The sequence below is a fragment of the Bombina bombina genome, chromosome 5 (assembly GCF_027579735.1).
Source record: "Bombina bombina isolate aBomBom1 chromosome 5, aBomBom1.pri, whole genome shotgun sequence".
NCBI classification, from domain to species: domain Eukaryota; kingdom Metazoa; phylum Chordata; class Amphibia; order Anura; family Bombinatoridae; genus Bombina; species Bombina bombina.
In genome coordinates this window covers 729,427,959-729,441,055 of record NC_069503.1, presented here as the reverse complement: position 1 = coordinate 729,441,055, position 13,097 = coordinate 729,427,959, and the positions used below count along the sequence as shown (strand labels likewise).

The following is a 13,097-nucleotide window of genomic DNA, read 5'->3' as shown; positions in this document are numbered from 1 at the left end:
TTTTGCTTGTTAACTTGATTTAAAGTGTTTTCCAAGCTTGCTGGTCTCATTGCTAGTCTGTTTAAACATGTCTGACATAGAGAAAACTCCTTGTTCATTATGTTTAGAAGCCATGGTGGAACCCCCTCTTAGAATGTGTACCAAATGTACTGATTTCACTTTAAGTAAGAAAGATGATATTCTGTCTTTAAAAAATTTATCACCAGAGGAATCTGACGAGGGGGAAGTTATGCCGACTAACTCGCCCCACGTGTCAGACCCTTTGACTCCCGCTCAAGGGACTCACGCTCTAATGGCGCCAAGTACATCTAGTGCGCCCATAGCGTTTACTTTACAAGACATGGCGGCAGTCATGGATAATACCCTGTCAGCGGTATTATCCAGACTACCTGAATTTAGAGGAAAGCGAGACAGCTCTGGAGTTAGAAGAAATACAGAGCATACTGCTGCTTTAAGGGCTATGTCTGATACTCTCTCACAATATACAGAAGCTGAGGAAGGAGAGCTTCTTTCTTTGGGTGATGTTTCTGACTCAGGGCAAAAGATTCAACCTGATTCTGATATGTCTACATTTAAATTTAAGCTTGAACACTTCCGCGTGTTGCTCAGGGAGGTTTTAGCTGCTCTGAATGACTGTGATACGATTGCCATGCCAGAAAAATTGTGTAGATTGGACAAATACTATGCAGTGCCGGTGTGCACTGATGTTTTTCCAATACCTAAAAGGTTTACAGAAATTATTACTAAGGAATGGGATAGACCAGGTGTTCCGTTCTCTCCCCCTCCTATTTTTAAGAAAATGTTTCCAATAGATGCCACCACACGGGACTTATGGCAGACAGTCCCTAAGGTGGAGGGAGCAGTTTCTACCTTAGCTAAGCGTACTACTATCCCTGTCGAGGACAGTTGTGCCTTCTCAGATCCAATGGATAAAAAGTTAGAGGGTTACCTTAAGAAAATGTTTATTCAACAAGGTTTTATTCTACAGCCCCTTGCATGCATTGCCCCAGTCACTGCTGCTGCGGCTTTCTGGTTTGAGTCTCTGGAAGAGGCTTTACAGGTAGAGACCCCATTGGATGACATACTTGACAAGCTTAGAGCACTTAAACTAGCCAATTCTTTTGTTTCTGATGCCATTGTTCATTTGACTAAACTAACGGCTAAAAATACTGGTTTTGCTATTCAAGCGCGCAGGGCGTTATGGCTTAAATCATGGTCAGCTGACGTTACTTCAAAGTCTAAGCTGCTTAACATTCCCTTCAAGGGGCAAACCCTATTCGGGCCTGGTTTGAAGGAGATCATTTCTGATATCACTTGAGGAAAAGGTCATGCCCTTCCTCAGGATAGGTCCAAATCAAGGGCCAAACAGACTAATTTTCGTGCCTTTCGAAACTTCAAGGCGAGTACGGCATCAACTTCCTCTAATCCAAAACAAGAGGGAACTTTTGCCCAGTCCAAGTCGGTCTGGAGACCTAACCAGACCTGGAACAAAGATAAGCAGGCCAAAAAGCCTGCTGCTGCCCCTAAGACAGCATTAAGTATCAGCCCCCCTATCCGGTAATGGATCTAGTAGGGGGCAGACTTTCGCTCTTCGCCCAGGCTTGGGCAATAGATGTCCAGGATCCCTGGGTGTTGGAAATTGTATCCCAGGGATATCTTCTGGACTTCAAAGCTTCTCCTCCAAAAGGGAGATTTCACCTTTCACAATTATCTGCAAACCAGATAAAGAGAGGCATTCTTACACTGTGTTCAAGACCTCCTAGTTATGGGAGTGATCCATCCAGTTCCACAGGAGGAACAAGGACAGGGATTTTATTCAAATCTGTTTGTGGTTCCCAAAAAAGAGGGAACCTTCAGACCAATTTTAGATCTCAAGATTTTAAACAAATTCCTCAGAGTTCCATCATTCAAGATGGAGACTATTCGTACCATCCTACCTATGATCCAGGAGGGTCAATACATGACTACAGTGGATTTAAAGGATGCTTATCTTCACATTCTGATACACAAAGATTATCGGTTTCTCAGGTTTGCCTTCCTGAACAGGCATTACCAGTTTGTAGCTCTTCACTTTGGGTTAGCTACAGCCCCAAGAATCTTTACAAAGGTTCTGGGGTCACTTCTGGCGGTCCTAAGACCGCGGAGCATAGCAGTGGCCCCTTATTTAGACGACATTCTGATACAGGCGTCAAATTTCCAAATTGCCAAGTCTCTTACGGACATAGTTCTGGCATTTCTGAGGTCGCATGGGTGGAAGGTGAACGAGGAAAGGAGTTCTCTATCCCCTCTCACAAGAGTCTCCTTTCTGGGAACTCTAATAGATTCTGGAGAAATGAGGATTTACCTGACAGAGACCAGGTTATCAAAACTTCTAAATTCCTGCCGTGTTCTTTATTCCACTTCTCGCCCTTCGGTGGCTCAGTTTATGGAAGTAATCGGCTTAATGGTGGCGGCAATGGACATAGTGCCGTTTGCACGCCTATCTCTCAGACCGCTGCAACTATGCATGCTCAGTCAGTGGAATGGGGATTACACAGATTTGTCCCCTCTACTAAATCTGGATCAAGAGACCAGGGATTCTCTTCTCTGGTGGCTATCTCGGGTCCATCTGTCCAAGGGAATGACCTTTCGCAGGCCAGATTGGACAATTGTAACGACAGATGCCAGCCTTCTAGGCTGGGGGGCAGTCTGGAACTCCCTGAAGGCTCAGGGATCGTGGACTCAGGAGGAGACACTCTTTCCGATAAACATTCTGGAACTAAGAGCGATATTCAATGGTCTTCAGGCTTGGCCTCAGCTAGCGACAATTAGGTTCATCAGATTTCAGTCGGACAACATCACGACTGTGGCTTACATCAACCATCAAGGGGGATTAAGGAGTTCCCTAGCAATGTTAAGTCTCAAGGATAATTCGCTGGGCAGAGATTCACTCTTGCCACCTATCAGCTATCCATATTCCAGGTGTAGAGAACTGGGAGGCGGATTTTCTAAGTCGACAGACTTTTCATCCGGGGGAGTGGGAGCTCCATCCGGAGGTGTTTGCACAATTGATTCATCGTTGGGGCAAACCAGAACTGGATCTCATGGCGTCTCGCCAGAATTCCAAGCTTCTTTGTTACGGATCCCGGTTCAGGGACCCCAAGGCAACGCTGATGGATGCTCTAGCAGCGCCTTGGTCCTTCAACCTGGCTTATGTGTTTCCACCGTCTCCTCTGCTCCCTCGTCTGATTGCCAAAATCAAGCAGGAGAGAGCATCGGTGATCTTGATAGCGCCTGCATGGCCACGCAGTACTTGGTATGCAGATCTGGTGGACATGTCCTTTCCACCATGGACTCTGCCGCTTAGACAGGACCTACTACTTCAAGGTCCTTTCAACCATCCAAATATAATTTCTCTGAGGCTGACTGCCTGGAGATTGAACGCTTGATTTTATCAAAGCGTGGTTTCTCTGAGTCAGTTATTTTATACCTTAATTCAGGCACGAAAGCCTGTCACCAGGAAAATCTATCATAAGATATGGCGTAAATATCTTAATTGGTGTGAATCCAAGGGCTACTCATGGAGTAAGGTCAGGATTCCCAGGATATTATCTTTTCTCCAAGAAGGCTTGGAGAACTGATTGTCAGCTAGTTCCTTAAAGGGACAGATTTCTGCGCTGTCCTTTTGCACAAGCGTCTGGCGGATGTCCCAGACGTTCAGGCATTTTGTCAGGCTTTAGTTAGAATCAAGCCTGTGTTTAAACCTGTTGCTCCACCTTGGAGCTTAAATTTGGATCTTAAAGTTCTTCAAGGGGTTCCGTTTGAACCTCTTCAATCCATAGATATCAAACTTTTATCTTGGAAAGTTCTTTTTTTGGTAGCTATTTCCTCGGCTCGTAGAGTTTCAGAGTTATCTGCCTTACAATGTGATTCTCCTTATCTGATCTTCCATGCAGATAAGGTAGTTCTGCGTACCAAACCTGGGTTTTTACCTAAGGTGGTATCTAATAAGAATATCAATCAAGAGATTGTTGTTCCATCATTGTGTCCTAATCTTTCTTCAAAGAAGGAATGTCTATTACACAATCTTGACGTGGTTCGTGCTTTAAAGTATTTTTTACAAGCTACTAAAGATTTTCGTCAAACATCTGCTTTGTTGTCTACTCTGGACAGAGGAGAGGCCAAAAGGCTTCGGCAACCTCTCTTTCGTTTTGGCTAAGAAGTATAATCCGCTTAGCTTATGAGACTGCTGGCCAGCAACCTCCTGAAAGGATTACAGCTCATTCTACTAGAGCTGTGGCTTCCACATGGGCCTTTAAAAATGAGGCTTCTGTTGAACAGATTTGCAAGGCGGCGACTTGGTCTTCGCTTCATACTTTTTCAAAATTCTATAAATTTGATACTTTTGCTTCTTCGGAGGCTATTTTTGGGAGAAAGGTTTTACAGGCAGTGGTACCTTCCGTTTAAGTACCTGCCTTGTCCCTCCCTTCATCCGTGTACTTTAGCTTTGGTATTGGTATCCCACAAGTAATGGATGATCCGTGGACTGGATACACCTTACAAGAGAACATAATTTATGCTTACCTGATAAATTTATTTCTCTTGTGGTGTATCCAGTCCATGGCCCGCCCTGTCATTTTAAGGCAGGTATTTTTTAATTTTAAACTACAGTCACCACTGCACCCTATGGTTTCTCCTTTCTCTGCTTGTCTTCGGTCAAATGACTGGATATGGCAGTTAGGGGAGGAGCTATATAGCATCTCTGCTGTGGGTGATCCTCTTGCAACTTCCTGTTGGGAAGGAGAATATCCCACAAGTAATGGATGATCCGTGGACTGGCTACACCACAAGAGAAATAAATTTATCAGGTAAGCATAAATTATGTGTTCTCCCAAGAAGGAGATTTCATCTTTCAAAATTATCTGCAAACCAGATAAAGAGAGAGACGTTCTTACGCTGTGTAAAAGGCCTTTTTACTATGGGAGTAATCTGTCCTGGTCCAAAATTGGAACAGGGACAGGGGTTTTACTCAAACCTATTTGTGGTCCCCAGAAAAGAGGGAACGTTCAGACCCATTTTGGACCTCAAGTGTCTAAACAAATTTCTAAGAGTTCCATCATTCAAGATGAAGACAATTCGAACGATTTTGCCAATGATCTAGGAGGGTCAATATATGACTACCGTGGATTTGAAGGATGCTTACCTTCATATTCCAATCCACAAAGATCATCATCGGATTCTAAAGTTTGCCTTCTTGGACGAACATTATCAGTTCTTGGCTCTTCCTTTCGGATTGGCCACAGCACCCAGAATCTTCACAAAGGTTCTAGGGTCTCTTTTGGCGGTTCTCAGACCGCAAGGGATAGTGGGTGGCGCCTTATCTGGACGATATTCTGATTCAGGCGTCAACATATCATCTGACAAAATCTCACACGGACACAGTGTTGTCTTTTCTGAGAACTCACGGCTGGAAGGTGAACATAGAGAAGAGTTCACTTGTTCCACAGACAAGGGTTCCTTTCTTGGGAGCTCTGATAGACTCGGTAGCCATGAAAGTTTTTCTGACGGAGGTCAGAAAATCAAAGATTTTAAATGCTTGCCGAGCACTTCTGTCCATTCCTCGTCCATCAGTGGCTCAGTGTATGGAGGTAATCGGATTAATGGTAGCGGCAATGGACATCGTTCCGTTTGCTCGCTTTCATCTCAGACCACTGCAACTGTGAATGCTCGGTCAGTGTAATGGGGATTATGCGGATTAATCTCCAAAGATAATTCTGGATCAAGAGACCAGAAACTCTCTTCTTTGGTGGTTGTCGCCAAATCATCTGTCCCAGGGGACTTGTTTCCGCAGACCCTCGTGGGTGATAGTGACAACAGATGCCAGCCTTCTGGGGTGCAGTTTGGAACTCCCTGAAGGCTCAGGGTGTTTGGACTCAGGTTTAGTCTCTACTTCCAATCAATATTCTGGAACTGGGAGCAATATTAAATGCGCTTCAGGCTTGGCTTAGTTGGCTTCGGCCAAATTCATCAGATTCCAGTCGAACTACATAACGACTGTGGCATATTTCAATCATCGGGGGGGACGGGACAAGGAGTTCCTTAGCGATGATAGAAGTATCCAAGATACTCAGTTGGGCAGAGGCCCACTCTTGTCATCTGTCAGCGATCTACATCCCAGGGGTACAGAACTGGGAAGCAGATTTTCTAAGTCGACAGGCTTTTCATCCGGGGGAGTGGGAACTTCACCCGGAGGTATTTGCCTCATTGATTCTCAGATGGTGCAGACCGGAATTGGATTTGATGGCATCTCGTCAGAATGAATCAAGGGATCCTCAGGCCGAACTGATAGATGCCTTGGCAGTACCTTGGTTGTTCAGCCTAGCTTATGTGTTTCCGCCGTTTCCTCTCCTCCCATTCGTGATTGCTCGAGTCAAACAGGAGAGAGCTTCAGTGATCCTGATAGCGCCTGCGTAGCCACGCAGGACTTGGTATGCGGATCTAGTGGACATGTCCTCTCTACCACCAAGGTAACTTCTGCTGAGACAGGACCTTCTCATTCAAGGTCCTTTCCAACATTCAAATCTAATTTCTCTGCAACTGACTGCGTGGAGATTGAACGCTCGATTTTTTTCTAATTCAGTTATCAATACTTTGATACAGGCACGTAAGCCTGTCACTAGACAGATCTATCATAAGATATGGCGTAAATATCTTTATTGGTGTGAATCCAATGGTTACTCATGGAGTAAAGTTAGGATTCCTAGGATATTGTCTTTTCTCCAAGAAGGATTGGAGAAAGGGTTATCAGCAAGTTCCTTAAAGGGCCATAATACCCAAATGTTTAAACACTTAAAATTGATACAGCATAGCTGTAAAAAGCTGTCTAGAAAATATCACCTGTACATCTCTATGTAAAAAAAGAAAGATATTTTACCTCAAAAGTTCCTCAGTAGCCACCTCCCATTGTAAAGGATTTCTAAACAGCATTTTAGTGTCTGTCCTAGGACAGCAGAAGGGATGAGCATTGTGCACTCTCATATTTCACCAATCAGGTAAAGGAAGCTTACTATGAAATCTCATGAGAGTTAAGTCAAATCTCATGAGATCACAGTAAAAGAGTTCATGACCTCAGCACTGCTGATGCTGATTGGCTGCTGTTCATTGCTTCATTTTTTTAATTTTTTTACCTGCAGCTGGGAGCAGGTGAAGTATAACTTTTTACACAGAACTTACTCTGCTGAGCTGAGGAGATTGTGAGTTAAAATATCTTCTTTTTTTACATAGAGATGCTCAGGTGATATTTTCCTGTCAGCTTTTTACAGTTATACTGCATCAGTTTCAAGTGATTTAGCATATGAGTATTATGTCCCTTTAAAGGGACAAATTTCTGCTTCGTCAATTCTGTTTCACAAACGTTTGGCAAATGTATCAGATGTTCAGTCTTTTTTGTCAGGCTCTACCTAGAATTAAGCCTGTATTTAGACCTATTACTCCTCCCTGGAGTTTGAATTTAGTTCTTCGAGTTCTGCAAGGGGTTCCGTTTGAACCTATGCATTCCATAGATATTAAACTATTATCTTGGAAAGTTCTGTTTTTGGTTGCTATTTCTTCTGCTCGAAGAATTTCTGAGCTTTCACCATTACAGTGTGATTCGCCTTATTTCATATTTCATTCTGATAAGGTGGTTTAACGTACCAAACCTGGGTTCCTTCCTAAGGTTGTTTCAAATAAGAATATTAATCAGGAAATTGTTGTTCCTTCCTTGTGTCCGAATCCTCCTCCTAAGAAGAAGCGTCTGTTACATAACTTGGATGTGGTCCGTGCCTTAAAGTTTTACTTACAGGCAATTAAGGATTTCTGTCAATCATCTTCATTATTCATTGTTTATTCTAGAAAGCGTAGGGGTCAGAAAGCTACGGCTACCTCTTTCTTTTTGGCTGAAAAGTATCATCCGTCTGGCATATGAGACTGCTGGACAGCAGCCTCCTGAAAGAATTACGGCTCATTCTACTAGGGCTGTGGCTTTCACATGGGCTTTTAAAAACGATGCATCTGTGGGACAGATTTGTAAGGCTGCGACTTGGTCGTCCCTTCACACTTTTTTCAAATTTTACAAATTTGATACTTTTGCTTCTTCTGAGGCTATCTTTGGGAGAAAGGTTCTTCAAGCAGTGGTGCCTTCCGTTTAGGTTCCTGTCTTGTCCTCCCTTTCATCCGTGTCCTATTGCTTTGGTATTGGTTTCCCACAAGTAAGGATGAAATCCGTGGACTCGTCATCTTTTCTAAAAGAAAACTTAATTTATGCTTACCTGATAAATTGCCACCTTTTACGATATGACAAGTTCACGGCCCTCCCTGTTATTTTAAAACAGGTTTATTTTATTTTTTGAAAACTTCAGTCACCTCTGCACCTTTTTAGCCTTTCCTTTTCTCTTCCTATAACCTTCGGCCGAATGACTGAGGGTGGAGGGGAAGGGGAGGGGCTATATATACAGCTCTGCTGTGGTGCTCTTTGCCACTTCCTGTTGGCGGGAGGTTAATATCCCACAAGTAAGGATGAAATCTGTGGACGCGTCATATCGTAAAAGAAAGTAATTTATCAGGTAAGCATAAATTTAGTTTTTTCCTGCACGTTATTATAGGCTTTTACTCAAACACCTAACCACTTTGCTATACATTAAACTGAGGTATGTGTGAGGTGGGCGGGTTATTTATAGGCATTTGAGGTTTGGCAAGCTTTGCTGCCTCCTGGTATGAATGTATATCTTGAAAAAGGCACATTTGCTGAAACTCGTAGATGTTATTGGACAAAATCCGTTGGGCTGGCCAGCTTTGGTAACGGAACTTTCTCCTGCTTACTCCTGTGTACTGCATTCTCTGTGGGGAGCGGAATTCCACAATAAGAATAAGCGGACATTGTGCTAACAAATTACTTGTGCTCCTGGTAGCATTTGTAGTTGATTGTAGACTTACTACGAATAAGATATATATGGAAAGATAAGGAAGTTTTTTGAAACCACTTACACCGGCAACCTGGTAAGGCTATTGGTGCGGCAAAAAGGTCACGTGAGGATTAAAGTAACGGTTCACCTTGAAACGCCAGACAGATGCCGCAAAGAAAAAGCTGATCCGGGGAAAGGTAACACTATTTCAAGCCTTTCGGATTCTGGTGAGTGCTGTTAAAACTTCCAACTTGGGATTCAAAATTCAAAAAACAAAAACTGCTTATATATATCTATGCAAATAGAGGACACACCGCCACCTAACAATTGACTCTGAATAGTAATTGTCTCCAATAAGGGGTACCCCAAAAATAACAAACTACTTTTTCATTGTTTTTATTGGAAAGTCTTCTAACGGTCTAAATGATAAATTGTATCAGAGGACATTTTTGTTGACAACGGATTTTGTTACACTTCTCAGTATAAATATTTGCAACAAAGCCATTTTATCAAATACTGAGTAAGAAGTATTGGGGAGATATCTTTGGTCTATTGAGATTTCTTAGTGATTTTTAATATTTAATATTTTAATATTTGATTGTAATATATATTGAATAAGGTGCACCTTATATACAACTGTTCAATTTTATGTAATAAATAATAAAATTTAATTATTGATTTATTAAATTTGTTAATATTTTATATTTTGTATGGTTTGAAATATAACACATTTTATAGCATATTTTTATTTATATTTATATTCTATATAGTGCTATTACTTTATAGGTAGAGCTGTTTTAGCGCACTCTAATTGTGTATACTTAATGAATGTATATCCCTTACGTAACAGCTCGTGGACTCTTGCCACCATGAAATAAATTAAGCTGAGGTAAGTTCTTAAATTGTTTTTCAAAATGTATAATTGCTGCTGCAGTTTTGTACTCGCACTTAACTTCAGTAATTTCTTTAAAAAAAAAATCTCATTTAACTCTCTCAATAGGTTCCTCCTCTTCTGTGAAGACTGCAACCTTGGTTTCATTCACACCCACTTGCTCAAATCAGTTGGGATTGACAGATGTCTTTAAGAGACCTGAAGGAAGCTGGGACTGTGATGTCTGTTTAATACAAAACAAACCTGAAGCCACAAAGTGTGTAGCCTGTGAGAATAACAAGCCAGGCACTAAAGCTGAGCTTAAAGGTAAGATGTACATTTCTAGTAGCTCATATGTCAGTCTCATTAGCCCTAGGATTAATGCAAAGTGAAAATTCTTATTTCTTTCGTAAATTGATGGTTCACAGTCCTCCATAACATATGGGATATATTTTCCGCTGCTAGGTGGAAGTCAAGAACCCATACAAGAGGTTTCAAACCCTCCCACCTCCTTTCTCTGTTTTGTTCTTGGCTTCTTAGGAGATGGTTGAGAATAGAGGTTATTTCAGCTACTTGCTTATGAATTACAATTTTGGAGCTCAGACCTATGTGAGACCCAGAGTCCCTGGGGAGTATTATTTACAAATAAGACTCTTCACAGCAGCTGAATGATTCAAGGACACAGGAATACCCTGTTACGTGCATAGCATTTCCCTAACAGCACTTCAGCCATAACTACCCTCCTGCGTCATGGGGACTCGTCCTTAGCCTCCTGCTGAGGGACTCGGGTATTTCCTGCAGTGGAAAGGCTCTTAACTGGATACTGCTTCTGCATTGACATGCCTGGTAAGCCAGTGGAGAGGTTCTGCGTAAGGTAAGTTCCTTCACACAGCACAGACACAGCCCATAGGCTATTTGTAGGTACTCTTGACAGGTACAGCATACCCAGGGGACTTCACCTGCTCCCATCATGACACATTTTTTCTCTCCATATCATATCCCTAACAGTTATGCTAGTAGTGGGAACATTATGGAAGCATCTGACCCTTTTTAACCTTCTGGCAGCTTTAGGGTTTATTTGAGCTATTTTTTAAAAATTGTTTATGGCACTTTAAGAGAGCCGGCAATAGCTTAGCGCTTGATGCGGTTCAGTAGTGCAGGCTCCGGTTAGGCTGGGGAGCACATTTTGACAGGGATTATAGAATTTTATTATGCTTGGGGCCTACTTCTTAACAGATTCTAATCTGATTTTTAGTGCCTGCTAAACCCAGGAAAGGGGTGAGTAACCATACAGGAGCTGCCAGTGGGTAGTTAGGGCATCTAATTTCTGTTGGTTATACAGCCAATTACATTTCGAGATTAAGTGTCTGAGGGAGTATTTTATAGTGTAGACTGCTCTCTACCAGGTTTTCTCTGTACTGCTTATTATAGTGTCATTGTATACTGTTATACAATTACAAACGTGGAACAAAATATTTTTCCCCACTGTTATTTCCATAGACGAGTTGGATATAGATATATATCTATTTGTTTTGCAAAGGTGTTCCAGTATGACATGTATGCAAATTTTGAAGTATACAACAGATTTATGTGACCTATCAGCCACAACAGTCTAATGTTTCAGAAGGAATTCTACCTGTACTTGACACCCTTGATGCTAAAAACATGTTATACATAATAGTGGCTTTGTTAATGGCTGTCCCCAAACTAAGTAAGCTTAAATCTGGGGTTTTTAATTGTCTGAGGTAAATGTGCCAAATATTTCTTGTGCTGATAATGTAAGGTTCAGAATTGAATACATCCCCTCTGAAGGTTTTTAAATATATTCCTTAGGGAGCTGTACACCATAGCACATTAATTTGTAAGCTGCAGTGTAACAATTGTATTATATTGTGTGCAATGATATATTGTATTCAAAATAAAATATGGTGCCATTACCATTTATTATAACTAAGCTATTAATACTTATTTAAGTCAATTAAGCATTGTACTCCCTTCATTGCCAGGGAATGTAAACAGATATTGTATGCCAGTCTGCATTTTTGTACTGTTGCATCTTGCAGATTCTGTACACTGTTCTGTTAAATATTTTTTATATAGGCAGAACTCCTGTATCTGTTGATGCAAGACATTACATGTCCTATGCTATTAGTGTGCACATTCTATAGTATATACCTTTCATTCATGGTACACTGCATTTTTATTTCCTATTGCAGGATTTGTCTATTTATTCAACAGTGGAGATCCTTTAAAGATGAGATCTATAGGTATCTCTTTATACCTATGTTATGTGTAATTTATATACACTAAAGTTCTTTGCAGATACTGGACGTTGGTCATGAATATTTTCACTATTTGTAGAGATCCTTTAGGGATAATATTTATTGGTATCTCTTATTCCATTGTATGAGTGATTTTATATGTGGGCACATACAGACACTGAGCATTAATTATGACTTTGTATGTTTACTTTGTCAGTATACACAGTCTCTGCTTACTCTGTGCATGGGTTTACAAGTATCTAATTGTGTACCTGTTGCTCTGTGTGCTACTCCTTTGTCAGGAACGCCACATAACAGTCCAACTATGTGCAAATACCTAAATAGGTACATGTATACTATATCTGATGCTTATGTCTTGTACAGATTTTTCTTTTCAAAGACACTATGAGTCCATGGATTTCATCCTTGTGGGACTACGCCTCCCGGCAGCAGGAGGAGGCAAAGAGCACCACAGCAGAGCTGTATATATATAGCTCCTCCCACCCCAGCCATTCTCTTTGCCTATGTAAGTGAAGCATGCTCAGGCAGTGGAATGGAGATTGTATGGATTTGTCTCCTCAAATAACCCTAGAACAGGAGACAAGGGACTCTCTTCTATGGTGGTTGTCTCTGGATCATCTGTCCCAGGGGACATGATTTTGCAGACCTTCATGGGTGATCGTGACAATGGACGCCAGCCTTTTAGGATGGGGAGCAGTCTGGGGTTCTTTAAAGGTTCAGGGAGTATGGACTCGGACAGAGTCTGTCCTTCCCATCAACTTTCTAGAGCTGAGGGCGATCTTCTATGCTCTTCAGGCATGGCCTCAGTTGGCTTCGGCTCAATTCATCAGATTTCAGACGGACAACATAACAGTGGCTTACATCAATCATCAGGGAGGAACGAGGAGTTCCTTAGCGATGACCGAAGTAGCCAAGATAATACAGTGGGCGGAGGCCCATTCTTGCCATCTTTCAGCGATCCACATCCCAGGGGTGGAAAATTGGGAGGCGGATTTTCTGAGCAGGCAGACTTTTCATCCGGGA

The 13,097-nt window shown here is 41.9% G+C and overlaps 1 protein-coding gene across 1 annotated transcript in view; it reads left to right on the top strand.

Annotated features, from left to right (window-relative positions):
* The window catches only part of NUP153 (nucleoporin 153), a 798,292-nt gene that overhangs the window by 427,153 nt on the left and 358,042 nt on the right, over nucleotides 1–13,097 (top strand). Inside the window, exon 15 of the mRNA XM_053715838.1 lies at nucleotides 9,922–10,119. Within this exon, the coding sequence (XP_053571813.1) occupies nucleotides 9,922–10,119 (198 nt within the window). The remainder of the gene's footprint in view (nucleotides 1–9,921; nucleotides 10,120–13,097) is intronic.